This window comes from Passer domesticus, chromosome 1 (genome assembly GCF_036417665.1).
Source record: "Passer domesticus isolate bPasDom1 chromosome 1, bPasDom1.hap1, whole genome shotgun sequence".
NCBI classification, from domain to species: Eukaryota; Metazoa; Chordata; class Aves; order Passeriformes; family Passeridae; genus Passer; species Passer domesticus.
The window spans coordinates 159,484,746-159,502,376 of record NC_087474.1 but is presented as its reverse complement, the minus strand read 5'-3'; the positions used below and the strand labels follow the sequence as shown (position 1 = coordinate 159,502,376).

General features: G+C 48.1%; 1 protein-coding gene and 1 long non-coding RNA gene across 17 annotated transcripts in view; one reads left to right on the top strand and one right to left on the bottom strand.

The window, feature by feature from the left end:
• ADGRB1 (adhesion G protein-coupled receptor B1) overlaps positions 1 to 17,631 on the bottom strand; it is a 282,418-nt gene that overhangs the window by 188,368 nt on the left and 76,419 nt on the right. For all 16 annotated transcript variants that reach the window (XM_064399042.1, XM_064399067.1, XM_064399077.1 and 13 more), the window contains one exon: positions 12,966 to 13,885. In XM_064399042.1, the coding sequence (XP_064255112.1) occupies positions 12,966 to 13,713 (748 nt within the window). In that variant the 5' untranslated portion in view covers positions 13,714 to 13,885. The remainder of the gene's footprint in view (positions 1 to 12,965; positions 13,886 to 17,631) is intronic.
• On the top strand, positions 8,037 to 8,838 carry LOC135286157 (uncharacterized). Its single transcript, XR_010350632.1, has 3 exons — positions 8,037 to 8,248; positions 8,363 to 8,432; positions 8,554 to 8,838. It is a non-coding gene; the product is annotated as an uncharacterized LOC135286157 (long non-coding RNA).

Below are 17,631 nucleotides of genomic sequence, written 5' to 3'. Positions count from 1 at the left end.
TGGTCCTCGAAAGCAGAACAGCCACAATTATCCACTGCACTGAGGACTGGGAGAGGCAGCTCAGCATCACAGCACCCGCCTTGGAGGGAGACTCTGCTCCTCAAAAACACACCTGGGGGTCTTGGTGTAATGGGAAGCAGCTCCCAGAGTAGAAAATAGAGAGAGGAATGGGAAATATGGGAGCCAGGAGTGTATTTCAAACCCTGCACTGGGTTTGTGCACAGGGTACCACACCTGAGCTGGGATGTGAGGAAGGAAGGAGTTGAAGAGCAGCCAAAAGTCTCAAAAATCACAACTCCCCAGTAATAGCCAAAAGTCTCCAAAATCACAACTCCCCAGTAACAGCCAAAAGTCTCCAAAATCACAACTCCCCAGTAAAAGCCCCCAAAAACAGTGTGGATGATGCAGGGGAAGATGCTGCATGATAAGCCTCACATCAGGGAGTGGAGAGAGCTTTGAGGAAGAGTTGGGGGTGCCTAGGAGGGGTTCAAACCACCAGTTTGAAGTGCTTCAAACTGGGCTTAAAAGCAGATCAGAAGCATTGTATGGAGCAGGAGAAGTGTGTGCTGTGGAGGGTGGGGCAGAGGGATGCATGTCCCACATTCTTTTTGGGATTTGGGGACAGCTTTGGCTGAGTGCAGCCTCAGATCAAGTCCTTTCTCTGTCCCCTCAGAACCCCAAACCACGCAGGTTTCTTTTCCCACCAAGCTCTCAAGCCCCTCTGGGGAACCCCTCAGTGTTCTCTGGCTCTGGGGGCAGCAACAGAAACTCTGCTTTTGTGGGAGGGATCCCACCAGCACAAACAAATCCATCTCCTCCTGGAATGCACCAGGAGGCACAGAGAGGCCTCGTGGCACATTTTGGGAGAAGCAGGGAAAAGGTTGAAGGGTGAGTCAGCCTCTTGTTCCTGCAGTCAGTTCGCACAGTGCAGGTCTCCATGGATGCTCTCCCTCCAGTGGGAAGCTGCTCATCCTGGATTTGTGTGTTTTGGGGTGCTGGGGCTTCCCATGGGAGTCTCAGCACTGGGATTTGTTCATGGCTGGGTTGGAAGAGACCTTAAAAATAATTTAATCATTAAATTGGAAGAGCCCTTAAAAATAATTTAATAATTTAATTTAATAATAGGTGTCCCACTGGATGTATTTGTTTTGGTTTAGGGTAAATTTGGGAGGGAATTTTTAAAGGGTTTTTTTTTTAGAAAAGTACATTTAACTGTTTTGGGTTTTTTTTTTTAATTTGCTTTGCGGAAAATATTTTTTGGAGAAAAGTGGAAAAATTGTTGATTAAAAAATAAAACTTAAACAATATTAAACTTTTTTTGTTTGTTTTAAAAGAGATGATAAACTTAGAAAAGTTTTTTTTTGGTTGTAGTTTGGTTTATTTAGTTTTTTACTAGTCTTTTTGGCATTGGAAATGTTGTGGTTTAGTCTTGGCTTGGCGGGTTACAGGTGTGAGTTCTTGGTGCTGTTTTGGGTGTTTAGTTTAAAGTAGGTTTAAATAAGTTTAAAGAAAAATAAGAAAAAACCTATAGTTCAGGGAACTTTTTGTTTTAGTTAGCTAAAATTAATTAAAAATAAAGGAGAGTTTTGTTTTGTTGTTTGTTTTTCTGTAGATAATAATAGTTTAGGAGTAGGAATGTGGAGGAGTAAGTGTAGTGTTTGAAAAGAAATTGTGTGTTTTTTTCTTTCTCTTTTATTTTTGGAATAAGTTTTAAAGGTGTAAAACTTGTTATTTAGTATAAATAGATAGATGATTGGGGATAAAAGTATTATATAGTTAATTTGGGACATTTTATCCTTTATATTAATTTTAAGGGGAAGGGACACATTCCACTATCCCAGGTTGCTCCAAGCCCTGTCACACCTGACCCTGAACTCTTCCAGGGATGGGGCAGTCACAGCTTATCTGGAAAATTTAAGCCAGGGCCTCAGCACCTTCTCAGGGAAGAATTCCTTCTTAATATCCAATCTAAATGTGCCCTGCTTAAATTTAGGACCATTCCTCCTTGTCCTGTGACGACATGTTCTTGCCAAAAGTCCCTCTCCAGCTCTCTTGGAGCCCCATCAGGCACTGGAAGGTCTCCCTGGAGCCTTCTCTTCCCCAGACTGGACATTCCCAGCTCTCCAGCCTCGCTCCACATTCCTGTGTGTGCACATCCACACCAGACCCAGCTGTGTGCCTCTGGCCCTCTGGACATGCATGAATGGAGATGTGCCCCAGGACAGCTCTGTGCTTCATCCATCCCTTCCTCCACCACCTCTTCATTTATTTCATTTTCCTTCTGTGGTATTAAAAGCATTTCTTTGAGTGCCCAGTGCCTGCCCTGGCTCCCTGAGAGGAATTCTGATCCAGACAGAGAAGATGCAAGACAAACACTCCTCCACAAGCCTTTGAAGCCTCCAGAATATTTATGGCATTTCTCCAAGGCCTTCTGCTCATCCAGCCCCTCTCCAGAGAGCAGGAACCACTCCTGATGGGCGACACAGCTCACCCAGCACATATTGGAAACCCCAGATCTCCTCTTGTTCTGCTCTGTAAATTTTTTGTTTACTTGTCATAGGTCCCTTTTCCTCCTGGTTTTCTTTCCAGGTAGAACCCCAAAGAAAGGACATTTCTGGCTTTATCTGTCTGATTTTTACTCCTTCATCCACTGTTTGAGTCAGCCTCATCCCAAGGATGATCAGTCTATGAAGTTTTTGGTGAGTGTAAGCTCAGCCTGAGTGATCCCACTCACCAAAAAAATAGCTAATAGAGCAGTTAACTGGTTTATCTGATCCACCATCCCATCCATGCCAGAAATGCTCCAGATATCTTATGTCCAGAAAAAGCCCCAGGAGGGTGCTGGTAGCAGGACAATCCCAAAGGCATGGCTAGAAAATAAGGGTCATGAAGATTTGGATATGAGCAGCAATGAGAGGAGTTGAGATTATCACAGGAGACTTCACATGGTAGGAAATTTCATCCTTCCCAGTAATCACAGAGCTCTGTTTTTCAGAAGGGACAGTAGAGTGCCAAGCTGGGGGCCAATCCAGCAGGCTCAGGAGTGGGGATGGTTGGTCATGGTGTTTAAAGGCTTGGAAAAGCTTCAACTTTTCCTCTGCCCCGAAGCTAAAAAAAGGCTACAGATTGTGCCAAGACCAAACCCACACAGAACACTCCACCAGCTCCAGTGAAAACAGGCTCAAACATGACACTGCTGAGCTGGGACAGGACACCAGGGCTGGTGGGAGGAAAGGGAAGGCACAGAGGGAAACACTGCAGGTGAATCTGCTGAGCCAGGAAAGCCATTCCTGCCCTGGCAGCGGGTGGGATCCATCGTGGGATCCACAGGGTCTGTTTTCTCCTTGATGGTTCCTCAGCTGTGGTGGGTCCATGGAAGCAGCTGGCTGAACTCCCCAAAGAGGCTTCCTGAGCTCCTCCGTGGCCCAAAAACACGGAAGCATGACAAGCAATCTCCTTAATGACTTCCCTATGACTACCTGGGGACCCTCCTGGCCCCTGCATCTTTTCTTCTTCATCAAGTGCCCCCCCCAGCAACCCAGCCATCCTCCTGAGCAGCTCCTTTGCTGCCTTCTGTCAGCCTTCCTCTTATAAACACTGATAATCTCAAGTCATGGCATCACTCCTTGATCTTGGCTGAGCCTAAAGAGGATGATCAGAGGGCTAGGAGCACCTCTCCTATGAAAACAGGCTGGGAAAGTTGGGGTTTTCCAGCCTAGATCTCCAGGGAGACCTGGCACAGAACTGGTAGATGCCTCATCCCCTGGGAGTGTCCAAGGCCAGGCTGCATGGAACTCTGAGAAATGTGGTCTAGTGGAAAGTGTCCCTGCCCGTGGCAGGGGGTTGAAATGTGATGATGATGTTTAAGGTCCCTTCCAAACCAAACCATTCCATGATTCTATGAATTCCTGCCAAGCAGGACATTAAAATGAAAAACAAACAACTAGACCCAGCAAATGAAACAAAGGAGAAAGAAAGGGCATGAAAAGGAGAGGATTTTGTGGACAGAAATTGTCATCAGTCAATTTACTGATAATTCTTTAACTGACCCCTGCTAACAGGGAAGACGACGAGTATTGAATAAACCCAGCTGTGAACAGCAGTCCTCGCACATCTTCCTAAGTGATCTTCTCCTGGGAAATGACCATAGCATAGTTCTAAGCACATCCAAAACTGGAATTCTGGTGCAAAACCCCTTATAATCCAGGTCTGTACAGACTAGTCCCAGTCCCAGGTTAATGGACATCAAGAGCAAAGTGGTACCACTGAGCACTACTTCCACCAAGCACAACTGCCCAGAGATTTTGTGGATGTCCCACGTGGAAGTGTTTAAAGCCAGGTTTTATAGGGCTTGGAGCAACCTGGCATAGTGGAAGGTGTCCCTGGCCGTGGCAGAGAGTTGGAACGAGATATGTTGAAAGTCTTCTCCAACCCAACCCACTCTGTCACTCTGTGATCTTCATGGACAGGAACTGCTCGTGGAGACTGGAGTGGCATCTCCCTACAACAATCTTGCCTGTGGATATATTCACATGCACACCACCCCTTTGGTTGGCCAAAGGCTTTTGTGGTTGCCTCAGAGGTCACTAACTTTAAAGCCATGAAGCTCAGAGCACACCTGAGCTGCTTTCTTGCCCACCTGAGCTCAGGGCTGGGCACTTAAGGAGATCTAATGGCCAACCTGAACCCGCCCTCATCATCTTCACTGTTATGAGTAAAAAATTATCAATTTTTTTTAAGGTTGCAGAGTTAAAACAAGTTAGACCTGTTGCTGTTGAGTTGAAGGTTAGCTTCGTGTTGTAGTCACCTGTTGTTGAGAGTTTTTCTTTAATTGCCTGTTAATGGTTGGTGATCAGCGCCATTGTCCCCTCCTGCTGCGTCCCAGGGAGTGACACCAGACCCCGCAGGTAGCAGGGGAGGGGTGACATCAGAGCTGGTATGCAGATGAGAATGCATTTCACCAGATTTTGTAATTTTCCAGGAAAAAAAACCCTAAAAACAACGAGCCAACATGGAATTAAGAGACCTAAGTAATGTCTAAAGGCGCGGAACTTAATCCAGCATCTGCCAAGATCCTTTTGATTTCTCACCCTAACCTGAAAAGGTCTTAACTAGAAAGAGGACCTGGAATGTTAGACAGAAAAAGTGGAATTCCCACTACTCTGTGGAGGACAGGAGCCCCAGCTCTGCCTGCAGACCAGCGGACACAGCTGCACCATCATCCTCCTCCTCCTCTTCCGTGCCACTCCTGGGAGCACCAGCGGCACAGGTGACCTGTTGTTTCTCCCCAACCTGAGCTGAATTTTTTAATAAAGGCATTGAAAAGGAGAAAGATCTCCTGCCCTGTTTATTTCACTCATGGCACATGCCCTGAAGTGCCTTTCTTCCATACTTCCATATCTGACCAGAGCTGGTAGGAATGGCTTGCTGTTGATAGTCTTGGTCACAAGTTTAGTCAAGTTATGGGAGGGAGATACCAAAACTAACCCTCAATTTCATCCAGCAGGCACTTGGGATAACAGAGATGCACAGGAAGTGCACACAGATGATTGAATAAAGCCTTCCATGTGGATGGGTTTAGTCTGGGAGAACACATTAAACAGGGAAATGTGGTGGAATCACCGTTCGCCCTTGTGCTAACCCAGCCTCCAGTAGATCCTGAAGCAGAATCTCTGTGTAGGTCCTCTTCTGATCAGTCTTGGGGTCTCAACAAAAGATAAGGGGCCAAAACCCTGCCTCTTGATCCTTCAGACTTCAGATTCAGGATATGAACCTGAAAATGAGTGACAGCACCAGCTGTTTCAGTGCCATACACTGAATTTAATATTCTTTATGTGCTTTGGGCACCTTCAACTCAAATTCACCAGAACTCCTGACCCAAAACTAACAAGCAGGGAAGTGCCAGCATCCAAATCCCAGAGTCCAAACTGGCAGAGACCAGGGCATCCTCCTCTACATCAAAGCAAGGCGAAAAAGCCAGGGACTCGCACCAGTTCCTGCCTCAGGGCACAGGGAAGGATCAGACTCCTCAAAGGGCCCTGGAAACAGCAGGGCAAAGTTGCCAGGGCAGCCCAATTTCTTCAGGAAGCTGGAGCTGCAGTTTCACAGCCTCCAGGTCCCTTCTTTACAGCTTCTAAACACCGTGCAGATCCCAAGCCAGTAACTGTTTGTTTAATGACATGGACCACTCAAGACCTATTGAGAGCATTCAGCTTAATGAGGTGTGTGGCAATTATCGCTCTATTGAAACTGGAGCCAGGGAACACAAAGAAATATATTTAAACTCAACAGATCTGCAATTCTGATGTGCTAAAGGACGTCCTTTCCCAGCCTGGCTGTCTCACCGCGCTGAAGGATAAAATATGGGATTTCAGTGTCAGATTGCTGTCTGCAAGAAGAGAGTGTGCCAAAAGGGAATTCAGCGGCTGGAGGTGACATTGGCAGAGCCACCCCAGAGACACAGAGCTGCTGAGTCCTCCCCAGGATGCTTGCTGAGAATCCCAAACCAGGTTTCTAACCTAATTATCCCAAGCTTGCTCCAATACTGTCCTGGGGAATGTGCGCCTTGTAGGAGATAGAATCAACACCCGTAGATGTTGTTAAAATTTCACTGATTGTAAGAACGGGAAGATGTGGGAAAAGAGATGAGTTACGGAGGTGTTGGTGATGCTCTGGAAGTGTCACTGAACCTGCAGGAGAAACAGAAATTCTCCAAAAACATTTTTAGTGTTAGAGAATCAAGGCATTGCGTTATTCTGGCCAGGATGTGCAAGAGAAATCATTTTATACACACATTGCCCGGGTTGTGCAGAGAAAATCATTCCATCACACATGAATTTTACTAGATTTTTCACATATTTTATACAGTCAAAACCCAGAGAAATTAATTGGTTCAATGTTCATTGGTCCTAAGTAGGACAGTTCTTAATATTTGGGGTCTAGGGAGCTCAGGCACCAAACAGGTGAATCAAACACCTAAATATCTCTGCAGACCCAGTTCCTCTCATTAAAAATTTTTTTAAAAATGAAAAAATTCAATTTTTCAGCCTGCTCCCATTACCTAAAAACATCAGATGTTCAAGGTGGGTGAGGGCCAAATATTTAGGCTAAGTGGTGAAAATGGACAGGAATGCCTCTGTGCACTCTCCCTTTGAGGTGTCAGCACCATCACCCTCATTTTCTGCTATCATAGATGGAGAACTACTCCAGAGACATGATGATTTTGACTCTGGTGTCAGTGTTTCCCTGCACCTTAATTTCACCTTGTACTCCCAAACAAAACATTTTGCAGTGACTGCTACAGAACCTGAATACCAGAGGATGTTAAAAAAAAAATAAATTAAAAAAAAGAATAAAAGAGGGAGAGAGAAAAAAGGGAAACTGAAAAGCCGAGCCTTTCACCAGGCTGCCACTCATTAAATTACCCGTAAAAGTCCCCGTCGCAATAATGGGAGCAGTTGCCTGTGAAACTCCCTCGGCAACTGGATGTAAATTCCACCTTTACTCTCCCTGCGACAAGGAAGGCGCATCGAGCCGGTAATTGCTGATGTTTCTGCACTGTGATCATGTCCACAAGCTGCTGGGTTCACAATGGAACTGATCGCTTTCCTGTGCTCGTTTTTCTCCATCTGTAGGGATGGATCTGCAGGGATGGATTTAGGGCTGGGAGCAGCCGGGACACGGAATTCCTGCCCTGTCAATTCACAGCGGTGCTGTGTGGTCACGCTTCATTCTCCCTGGGATCCCGTGAAGCACCAGGCGAGTTGTGGGGTGGACATTAGGAAGGGTTTATTTGCAGAGAGAGAAGTCAAAAATCAGAACAGGCTTTTTAGTGAGTTGGTTGATGGCCCATCCCTGCCAGTGCTTAAGAAGTGCTTGGACAATGCCTTTAATTAAACTTTTGGTCAGGCAGTGGGACTAGATAATCATTGCAGGTCTTTTCCAACTGAAAACCATTCTATTCTATTCTATTCTATTCTATTCTATTCTATTCTATTCTATTCTATTCTATTCTATTCTATTCTATTCTATTCCATTCCATTCCATTCCATTCCATTCCATTCCATTCCATTCCATTCCATTCCATGTGTAAAGGTCTTTGATGTTCTCAGAGGACAACAATGGGGCAGGCAGGGCTAGAACAGGTCACAGAGATCTCAGTGTTTAAACTGAGCCAGAGCCCCCCTTTCCAGACTTCAGGGAGGAGTTCTCCACATTTTCCTCATCCATGAAACATCCCTGACCACAGGCAAGAGGGGCATTCCCAGCAGGAGCTGCCCAAATGGGTCCAGTGAGGATTCCCTGCAGGTGACAAGGTGACCTCTTTGCCACGTGCCAGGCTCTAACCAACCTCCTCCTGCAGGAGCTGGGAAGGAATATCAGGTCTTGCTGTCAGCTGCTGAGATTTGGAGTTAAACTGGGGGGGACATCAGGTAAAATCCCCGATGATTTCAGCAGTTTACACAGGAAAGTTTTACACACGAGGAGAAATCAGTGCTTCCTTGCCCTGTGTTTTGCTGTCCATCTCTCACCACATCCAACCTCTGCTCTCAGGGATGTCCAGGGACAGACAGAGGTGGAGAAGCGAGGAGCTGGAATGCAGCACACCTTCCTGAGAGGCACTCACCCAAATCCCTTTGCTATTTAGCTGGCAAATCCAGCACCAAGGCAAAACCAAAGCCAAACACCTTTGTGTGCAAGCTCAGCTGTTCCAGCCAGGGGGATTCTTGCTGGAGGAACAGAGAGTGTGTCATAAGGAGATGAAGATGTCAAGGAGAGGTTTGAGATCTGCCCCATGGCAATTACTCACAGCTCTTTATCAATCTCTGGAGCTTTCATGGCCACTAAAGTTCATCTCAAATATAGGAAATGACTTATGGAGTTATTCCTGCCCTGGGTGAGGTTGGAGATTCCAGGGGAGGGGAGCTGTGACACACAAGATGATTGCTGCAGCAGGGAGGGTGGGAATTGATTAATTTCTCTGCCTCTGGCTCTTCTTCCACATCATGGACCCCACTCAGGAGCCACTCAGCCACAAATCCAGACAGAAGCTCAGCCTAGCTGAGGAGACCAAAGCGTGTTTTGACCAAAAAACACTCCAAGCATGAAGCAAAACTTCCAACAAGAGACCTTTGGAGGGGTGTGTCCAGCAGTGCGAGATTTATGGAGACCAGCCCACTTAATGCAGCAGAGGTTGAGAAGGAACGTGTTCATGGGCCTCTCCAAACAGGAATCAGACACTCTGAGAAACCTTAATCAATGTGGCAGAGGTGGAAAAGCATCTAGAAGTGCAAGATAAAACACCACTAACAAAACAAAAGTGATGAGCACATGTGGGGAAGGGGGGTTTGATTTTGTTCAGAGCAATGGGGACAGCAAAAGAACAGAAAAATTTAGCAGGAAAGGCAGGAAAATCCCCAGCACATCAGTGCAGCATTACTGTGTTTCAGTTACCCATTCATTATAAAAACCCTCCCAGCCTTGGAGCCACCTGATTTATCAAGAAGAAGATGTATATATTTTATATATATCAAAATATATTATTTTGAGGGACACTTTTAGCCTTGTTTTGCAGTCAGCATTGTGGAACCCTTCAAGGTGGGGACATGAAGAGCAGATGTACCAGGGAATGACGTTTATCTTTTTGGGCCACCAAAATGTGACAGCACTGCAATGGTCTTCCAGGAATGCTCACATAGAGACAAAACTAATTAGACATTCATTAAGTGCCTAACTCAGCACAGCACTTAAGCACACATTTAACCTTCTCTCATTACAGGGTCACATCAACATCCCTGTTAAAGCTCCAGCTCCAATTACAGAATCCAGCTCGCATTTGGGAGGGTTACTAGCACTTTCTGACCATAAAGAACCAATGCCCAGCATTTCAGGAGGTTTTCCCCTCTTCACTCTCCAGTCCTTGCCCCCCAAACCTATTCCAAAAATGCCAGTTTGCATCCCAAAAAAGTGAGTTTGCATCTAAGCATCAGGACCTACAAACAAACCTCTGCCTTCTTCCCACATTTCCTGAATTAGCCAAGGGAGATCTGATAATGGCCAAAAATGGTTTCCATGTTGAATTGTCTTCTCCTGGAAAGCATTTTCAGTTCAAGCTGCCCAAAATTTCCAAGCATGTCTTCCTGATCACCAGGGCAAGCTCCACATGCAGCAAGACCAAAATATCTGAGGGACAACCTGAGGGATTTTTTTGCAACCCACCACTGCCTGCTGTACCCTTTGCAATGTCTGTGTGGGACAGTGAGTGCAAAGAGAGTCTCACTAAACCTGGGAAGGAAATGTGCAGCAGTTTCTCCTTCCTCCAGACACTGAGGAACAGATGTTCTAGACAAGATAGCATCACTTTGGCAGAGTTTCTTTGTGAAGTTCCTAAGTAAATGATCATAAACTTCCCTGTGCACCTGAGCCAGGTGTAAAATCACTGGCTGTGAGTGAAAACAGGCTGTCAGTTATGTTTTCTTGAGAGTCCCTGTAGTTCTGGAGCAACGGGATCCTCTTGGAGTGAAGCTTTTCATCGGGACCTCACCCACAGACCGTGAGCCAAAGCAGAGCATCGTCCACTGCAACAGCTCATTGTAGAGTTGCACCCATCCATTTGCATTGGAAATACCCAAGGAATAAAAAGGCACATTAGGAAAAGTCAGGTTTCATATTTCAGGATGGTATCTGGCAATTCATAGGATGGTTTCAGTTGGAAGGAACCACAAAGACCATCTCGTTCCAACCCCCTGCCATGGGCAGGGAACCTTCCACACTCCTTGTCGTGCCTTTAAAGTCATCAGAGTGGATTAGTACAACTCACACATCTCCACTTGTTCCAGGATGAAAGTGTTAAGACAGGCCCAGAAACAACAAATGACTCAGAAAGCAGCAGGGAGGGAAAAATAGCAATGATAATAATAATAAAAAAAAAAAAATTACAAAAGCTTGTTGGGAAAAAAACCCGCTACAAATACAATTGGAACAGCAATGATTGCAATAACCAGCATCAGCACTTGGAAATCAGGAACCTTATCAAAATATTCCACCCACAAGATGCTGTTAAGGGATTGCTGACTCCCTGTCCAAATTGGATCTCGCCTCCATCTTCCTGATCAAGCCTTTGCATAAATCAAAACAGACACAGTGACAGACAGAGCAGCACATGGAGAGCCCGGGCACCCTGCAAGCATCGTTTCTGTGTGGATGGCATCCCACCAGCCAAGATGATAATTCCCTGTCTCCAGTATGGAGCAGATGTGAGCAGCCAGCAGAAAAATTATCTGCATTCTACAAATATTTGACACCCAAAAAGGATTTTGATTCAGCCACCCTTGAGCCTCTTTCATATTTACTTTGTGGGAACATTCAGGCACTCGAGCTGGACTAGGAGAGATCCCTACAAAAGCCAATATTAAGCTTGAGTGCTTCAGGATTTGCTGAAAATCTTATTTCAAATTTCACCTTTGGTTGCAGTGAGAAAGGTCACACTGCTTGGGTGGAACGCATAAATCACCCAATCAGCAAATTCCAGGCATGACACATGACTGAACTCCGAGAGGCTCCTCAGAGCTGTTCACACAGGAGAAAAGGGCATTGCGAGAAAAAAAACAAAACACCAACCCAAATCTGGAGAGTCTTGTGCTCATGGCCAGGGAGGGAGGCACAACTGAAGAACTAATTTGCAGGATTTATGGCTCGGCTGTGCTTTCATGTATTGATTCACAGACCAGTGAGAAACAAAACCTCCCCCAAAATACACTGACAAACGCACGAGTACCTGATCATACCCTGATCTCTCAGCTAATGCCAGGCTGCAGTCTGCAGGAAAATCACTCTGCACAGCCTGAACCTGTGCCTGGTCACCTCCTGCCCACTGCAAAAGCAAATCTGGCCTCTTCCCCTCAACCCTGAGAAATCCCACCCTCAACAGGGGTGGAAAAGCCAGGAAGGATCCCCAAATTCCTGACCCTGACAGATGTCAACTTTCTGCTGGTGGCAGAGGACATTTCAGTCGAGCACCTGAAGAAGATGAGACCTTGGGGTGAGGCTCAGGTGGGGGGCTGAGACTCGCTGAACTGGAGGCTCCATTCCCTGTGTTGCTGTTTAGCATCACACTTCTGCTTTTTACATAACCTGCATGCTGGGGTGGGAGCTGAGAATAAACACCCTGGAGCAGACCTGACACAGGCAGTAAGAAAAAGGCTCCACTTTCAGACCCTCCCTGAGTCCCTTCTGCTGGGCAAGGCTGCATCAGGTCTCTGGAAGGAGCATTCCCCTCTCCAGAACATGATCAGACTTCAGGATCGTCCCACCTTGACTCACAGCCCTTTTTCTCCTGCCTCTCCCACCTCCCCTGTCCCTTTCCAGCCCACACCATACTCAAGACCACAATCAAAACCCAGTGAAATATCTGAGGAATGAGCCCAAGTAACCCCATGCAAGCAGCGTGGTGAATTATTTTTCTTAAAGCCTCCAGAAGGAAAGTGAAGGTGAGAACACAACGAGAGTGCCTTCTGTTGTCATCCCCTTTTGAACCAGACCCAAGAATTAAGTTTTCCCTAAGAATTAAAAGTGGTTGATAGGGCTGCTGAGAGCAGCCCGCCTCGCGAGGTAGCTTGGATCCTGGTTTTTTCCAGGACATCTGTAATTACTTTGGAAAACCGCTCACCCTCAGGTAAGAAGCTCCCTCTCAGCAGCTCAGAGGCTGCAGGAGTAAAACAAGCAATGAACAAGCCCCGAGAACGAATTGCAACAACTCGGGGAATATTTAGGGGCAGCAGATTTGCAATTCCAGTCGCAGGCTCATAAAGAGCCTTGTGGGTTACCTGACCTGCCTGTTGATTGCCAAACGAGGTTTTTCATGCCAGGAATCCACAGACAGGGACACAGAGGTGACGGGGGCAGTGTGAGAGCAGATCCCAAGCATCCCTCCCTCCCCAACACCCCCCCGACCACCCTCCACTCACCCAGGAACTCCGCTCCGTTGCTGTCCTTGGGGCTGCTCACGCAGTTCTCCAGGTAAATCCCATCCTTGTAGCAATCCTCCTTCTTCCTGGTGAACCCCAGGATCTCGCTGGCCTGATCCAGGACCTCCCCTCCCGAGCAGGAGCACGGGGTCTGCATGATGCCACACGGGTGGGAGCTGCTGCTGATGGCCAGGCAGGCGTCCAGCCACTTGCAGAGCATCTGGCAGGCAGCTTTGCTGGGGTTCCTGTTGCCCACCACCAGATACTCCACCGAGAAGTCCCTCTCCTGAGCCTTGCTGGGCTTCCACCGCATGGGCCAGGTGTCCACGCCCGGCGGGGCCGTCTGCTTCATCTGCAGGAATTGTTTGTTGGACTGGAGGAAGGCAAAGCGGGTGGAGCCATCGCAGAGCTTCAAGACGTCGTCGAAGCTCTCCATGCCCAGGTAGGTGCGGGTGGACTCCAGGAAGGAGTCGAACTGGTAGGTGCGGATGTGCTGGTGGTCACATACGCCGGAGGGTTTGAGGATCTTCATGTACAAAGTGTACCTGCGAGGGTCGGGGTTCTGGATAATCCAAGAGCAGAGGGAGGAGTTCAACGGGAAGACGGCGAACGAGGAGAAATACCCAAAGAATTTCCCTTGGACCAAAGTGGTGCAGGGAGTTTGTGCCAGGTCCAGAGCGACCACGGTCCACACAAAGTAGAGTGGCGATACCAAAAGCAGGTTCAGGGCGGATCCAATGCTCCTCATCCTAGGTCTCGGGTCCTCTGGAACTCAAAGTAAATGTCAAGCAGGTGCCAGATCCTGGACATAACAGGGACCAGCTTAGAGGAAAAGCAGAGTTTAAGAGGCTCTGGATCCGAAATCAAGCCGATCCTCCCATGTCTGGATTTGAGCTCCCTCCTGTGGCCATAAACAACACCTGGAAAAAAACAGGGAAGGGAAGGAGGAGGGGAGAGAAAGAGAAGAGATTTGGGATTTGGTCGTTTTGGTGGCACTTTGTTGTTGTAGTTGTTGTTTTTGTTAACCCTTCAGGCGGGTGAGAACCCACACAGCAGCCCCAGTCCCGCCACTTCACACGGGGGGAAGATGCAGCCCCACATCACCATCCCTAGGCTTGGTTTGGGGTGTCCCTATCCCCAGGCTTGGTTTCGGGGTATCCCGACCCCCAGGAGGGGCCGAACTGTGATTCACCCGGGGGTGAGCACAGCTGTGAGCTGCTTTCCTTCCCTGTGCCCCCTGCTCATGCAGATCCCTCTGCTGAGCAGAGCAGAGCCTTGCCTGTGAATCTGAACCATCTCCCCAGAGAAAACAGGTTTGGTATCTGGGTTAGGGAGTCTCCAGCTCTCTCCATCCCCAGGGAGCTGGTTCAACACAGACTTCAGGCGGCACCTGGGGAGGGTGGGCTGGAGGTCAGCATGGCCAGCTGGGCTCTGCCTCATCTCTTCCTCCTGCCAGCACTTGCTTCTTAGCCTCTTAATGTCCCTCCTTTTCTCTCTCCCTTCCACCAAAACCGTGCAGGGAAGAGAGTTGTTGCTCAGGAACCCAGCTCTGGTGTAACCCTGAGGCCAGGCAGGATAATGGATGGAGCTGTACACCCAGTACAGGAGCAAAAAAGGACAATAGAGACAGATTTTATCTCTTTCCACATCAGGCACCCACCTCTCTTTTCACCCCTGAATGCAGAACACCCCAAAGCCTGTGATGCTGTAGCCAGGCTTAGAGCATCTGCAGAGTGAGAGCCCTCTGTGCCAGTGCCAGGACCTCCTTCAGCCCCCAAAACCCTTCAACCAAATCCACCCTGCAGTGCCCAAAGGATGCATTCCCTGCAACCTTCTGTGGCACAGATTCCTCCTTCAGCCCAGAGCCCTGCTCCCCCCATGCCAAAGAGGCACTGCTGTAAATCTCCCTCTTTCTTACCCCAACAAAAGACTCTCCTATGGTCCCTTCCCTCCATCTCCTCTCTTTCCAGGAGATAAGAGAGAAGGAGAAATAAGATGAGTAGCAGGACTTTACTCCTTGTACTCCCTCCCACAATTGTTCACCCCCAAATTTGTGGAGGGGCTCTGTTGGGAGGCCAGGAGGGGCAGACCCTCAGGGTGTGGGGCAGGACTGTTGATCACACAGCCGTGGCACCTTTTCCCTCCCACCTTTCCAGCTTTTTCCCTTCTTCCCCTCTGAGCTCACCCCAGGTCGAGAAAATTTGGTTTCCCTTTGGGTGGAGCTCATCCTGACCCGGCCTCCAAAACAGATCTGCTGCCCCATTCCTAAAGGATGGAGGGGAACCTGGGAGGAAGATTTCCCCCTGTCAAATGCCACCATTTCGGGAGACTTCGCAGTCCATAGTGAAAGCAAGCACTCACTACCCGTGCACTGAAATGCAAACAGCCCAACATCGCCCTCCAAATAATTCAGATCGTCTGGGATGTGTTTCCCATGATCAGGGTGGCACTGCCGGGAAGGAATTAGGGTGAGGGGCTGTGGAGAGGGGCATCTGCATCCAGGGAAGAGGGAAAACTGGTTTTCATTGCAGCCACTCCTCCAGCTCCAGCCCCACTGCTGTCCCCAGTGCTGCCATCTCCCACCCCATGCCAGGCTCTGCCTTCCCAGACTGCAAACAGAGGGAGCTTTACAAATTCCCGGCAAATCCACAGCTCAGGCAGCTAATCCCAGCCCCAGGAGAGACTGAAAAGCAAGAGATGAGAAGCCCACAGACCATCCTGTGAATCTGGGAGGAGATGAGAAGCTAAATGCACCTCCACATTCACTCGGTTTCTCTTCCTGCTCCATATCAAAGACTCATCTCTGCATCTCCCTTCTTCTGCCAAAACCTTCTCTTTTGGGCAGGAAAGGGTTAGGGAGCTCCAAAGTCAGACCTGCTATTTGCAAACCGTGTTTCATCCCGGCTTCAAATCACTGCAGCCCCTGCCACCACGTTCCTGAGTGTGTGTTAGACCTGACACTAATCAGCATGGAGTCCAAATGCATTTGGACTTAAATTTTTTACAAGTCAGATCCCCACTCCTGGCTGGTTTGCAGTCTACAAAGCTCGACAGTGCAAATCTCCCCTTCCCAGGCTCTGCCTGCCTCTGGGGCCAGAATTCAGAGTGAAAAGGAGATGAAAACCTGGTCTTGCTTGCAAAAAACACAGGCATCTACCAAACATCTTATAAATTTTCTGATTAGCAGGAGGGGTTGTCTAAATAGGACTGTGAGTATTTTAAATATCAGATTTCAGAGCTGAAAGGCTCTTGCTTTATCTGAGACTCTGAGAGGGGACTCTGGCTCTCTTAGGGCAGTGCTGGAAAAGCTCATTCTGTTTGCAAATCCAAACCCTACCCGACCTTCACCCTGCTAAGCCAGCCAGGGATCACAGAATTATGGAATGTGTTGAGGTAGAAGGGACCCACAATGATCACAGAACCACAGAGAGGGTTGGGTGGGAAGGGACCTTAAAGATAATTTTGTCCAACTCTCTCTCATGGGCAGGGACACCTCCCACTACCCCAGGTTGCTCCAAGCCCTGTCCAACCTGGCCTTGGACATTTCCAGGGATGGGGAATCCAGAATTTCTCTGGGCAGCCTGTGCTGGGCATCAGCACCCTCTGAGTAAAGAATTTTTCCCCAGTATCCAATTTAAACCTGCCCTCTGGCAGTGGGAAGCCAATCCCCCTTGTTCTGTCACACCATGCTCTTGTAAATAGTATCTCCATCTTTCCTGTCATCTTAACCTCTGCTCCAGACCAGAAACCTGCCTTTCCTGGTTGGAAGCAGGAGCCAGCAGTGCCTCCATAGCAACCAGATGATGAGGAGACAGGGTTTGTTTTGAAATCCAGTCCCTAATGGTGACTTCAGCTCCTGGGATTCAGCCCAGGCCTCCTGCTCGCCACAAACTCAATTTTTCTCACGCTGACCACAGACCTGCTTCTGTCTGAGGATGTGGTGAGCACAGAACAAATTCCCCCTCACTGCCCCTGTCTGGGAAAAGCACCATAAAAGCCAACAAACTTTAACCAGACCTGTTATGGTTGTTAAGTCTCACAATTGATTTCCCCTCAGTGCAGTCCCATCTGGAAGGTTTCACCATAAGGAGCATAATCATATATTTTTTTTTAATTTTAACTAATCCCTGCTGAAGTGGGAATCTTTACTCAGAGCAGGAATGGATGGGCAAAACCCCCTCCAGACCTGGATTTTTGGCTCAACAGGTGTTGGACCGGGCAGGGAGGGAAGATGCAACAGGAACCTGAGTGGCTGATGTGTGTCAGCAGAGATCCATCCCCTGCATCTCCATCCCCCAAAACCCCCAAGGGAGCCATATAACCACAGGCTACAGCCTACACCTGGGGAAGTGATATTAAATGAGTGAAAAACAGATTATTGTAGTGTTGGAGGCCACACAGTCAAGTTTACCCACGTTCCCATGGTTTTTGCCACAGTCAGTGTCTAGGTAGCCCAGCTGTTTCTGGAATTTTGAGTGATGGAAGACATCCCTGCCTGGTCCAACTTGGAGCACACAACACCTCCCCAAACCCTTCCTTCCATCTCTGCCTGGGAGATGGGTCTGGCAGAGCAAAGCTGGGGACAGCGGGTGACACTGGAGCACCTTGGGCTGTCCTTAGCCTGCGTTTCTCAAGGACAAACCAAAATATTGTTGCCTTTGTGCAT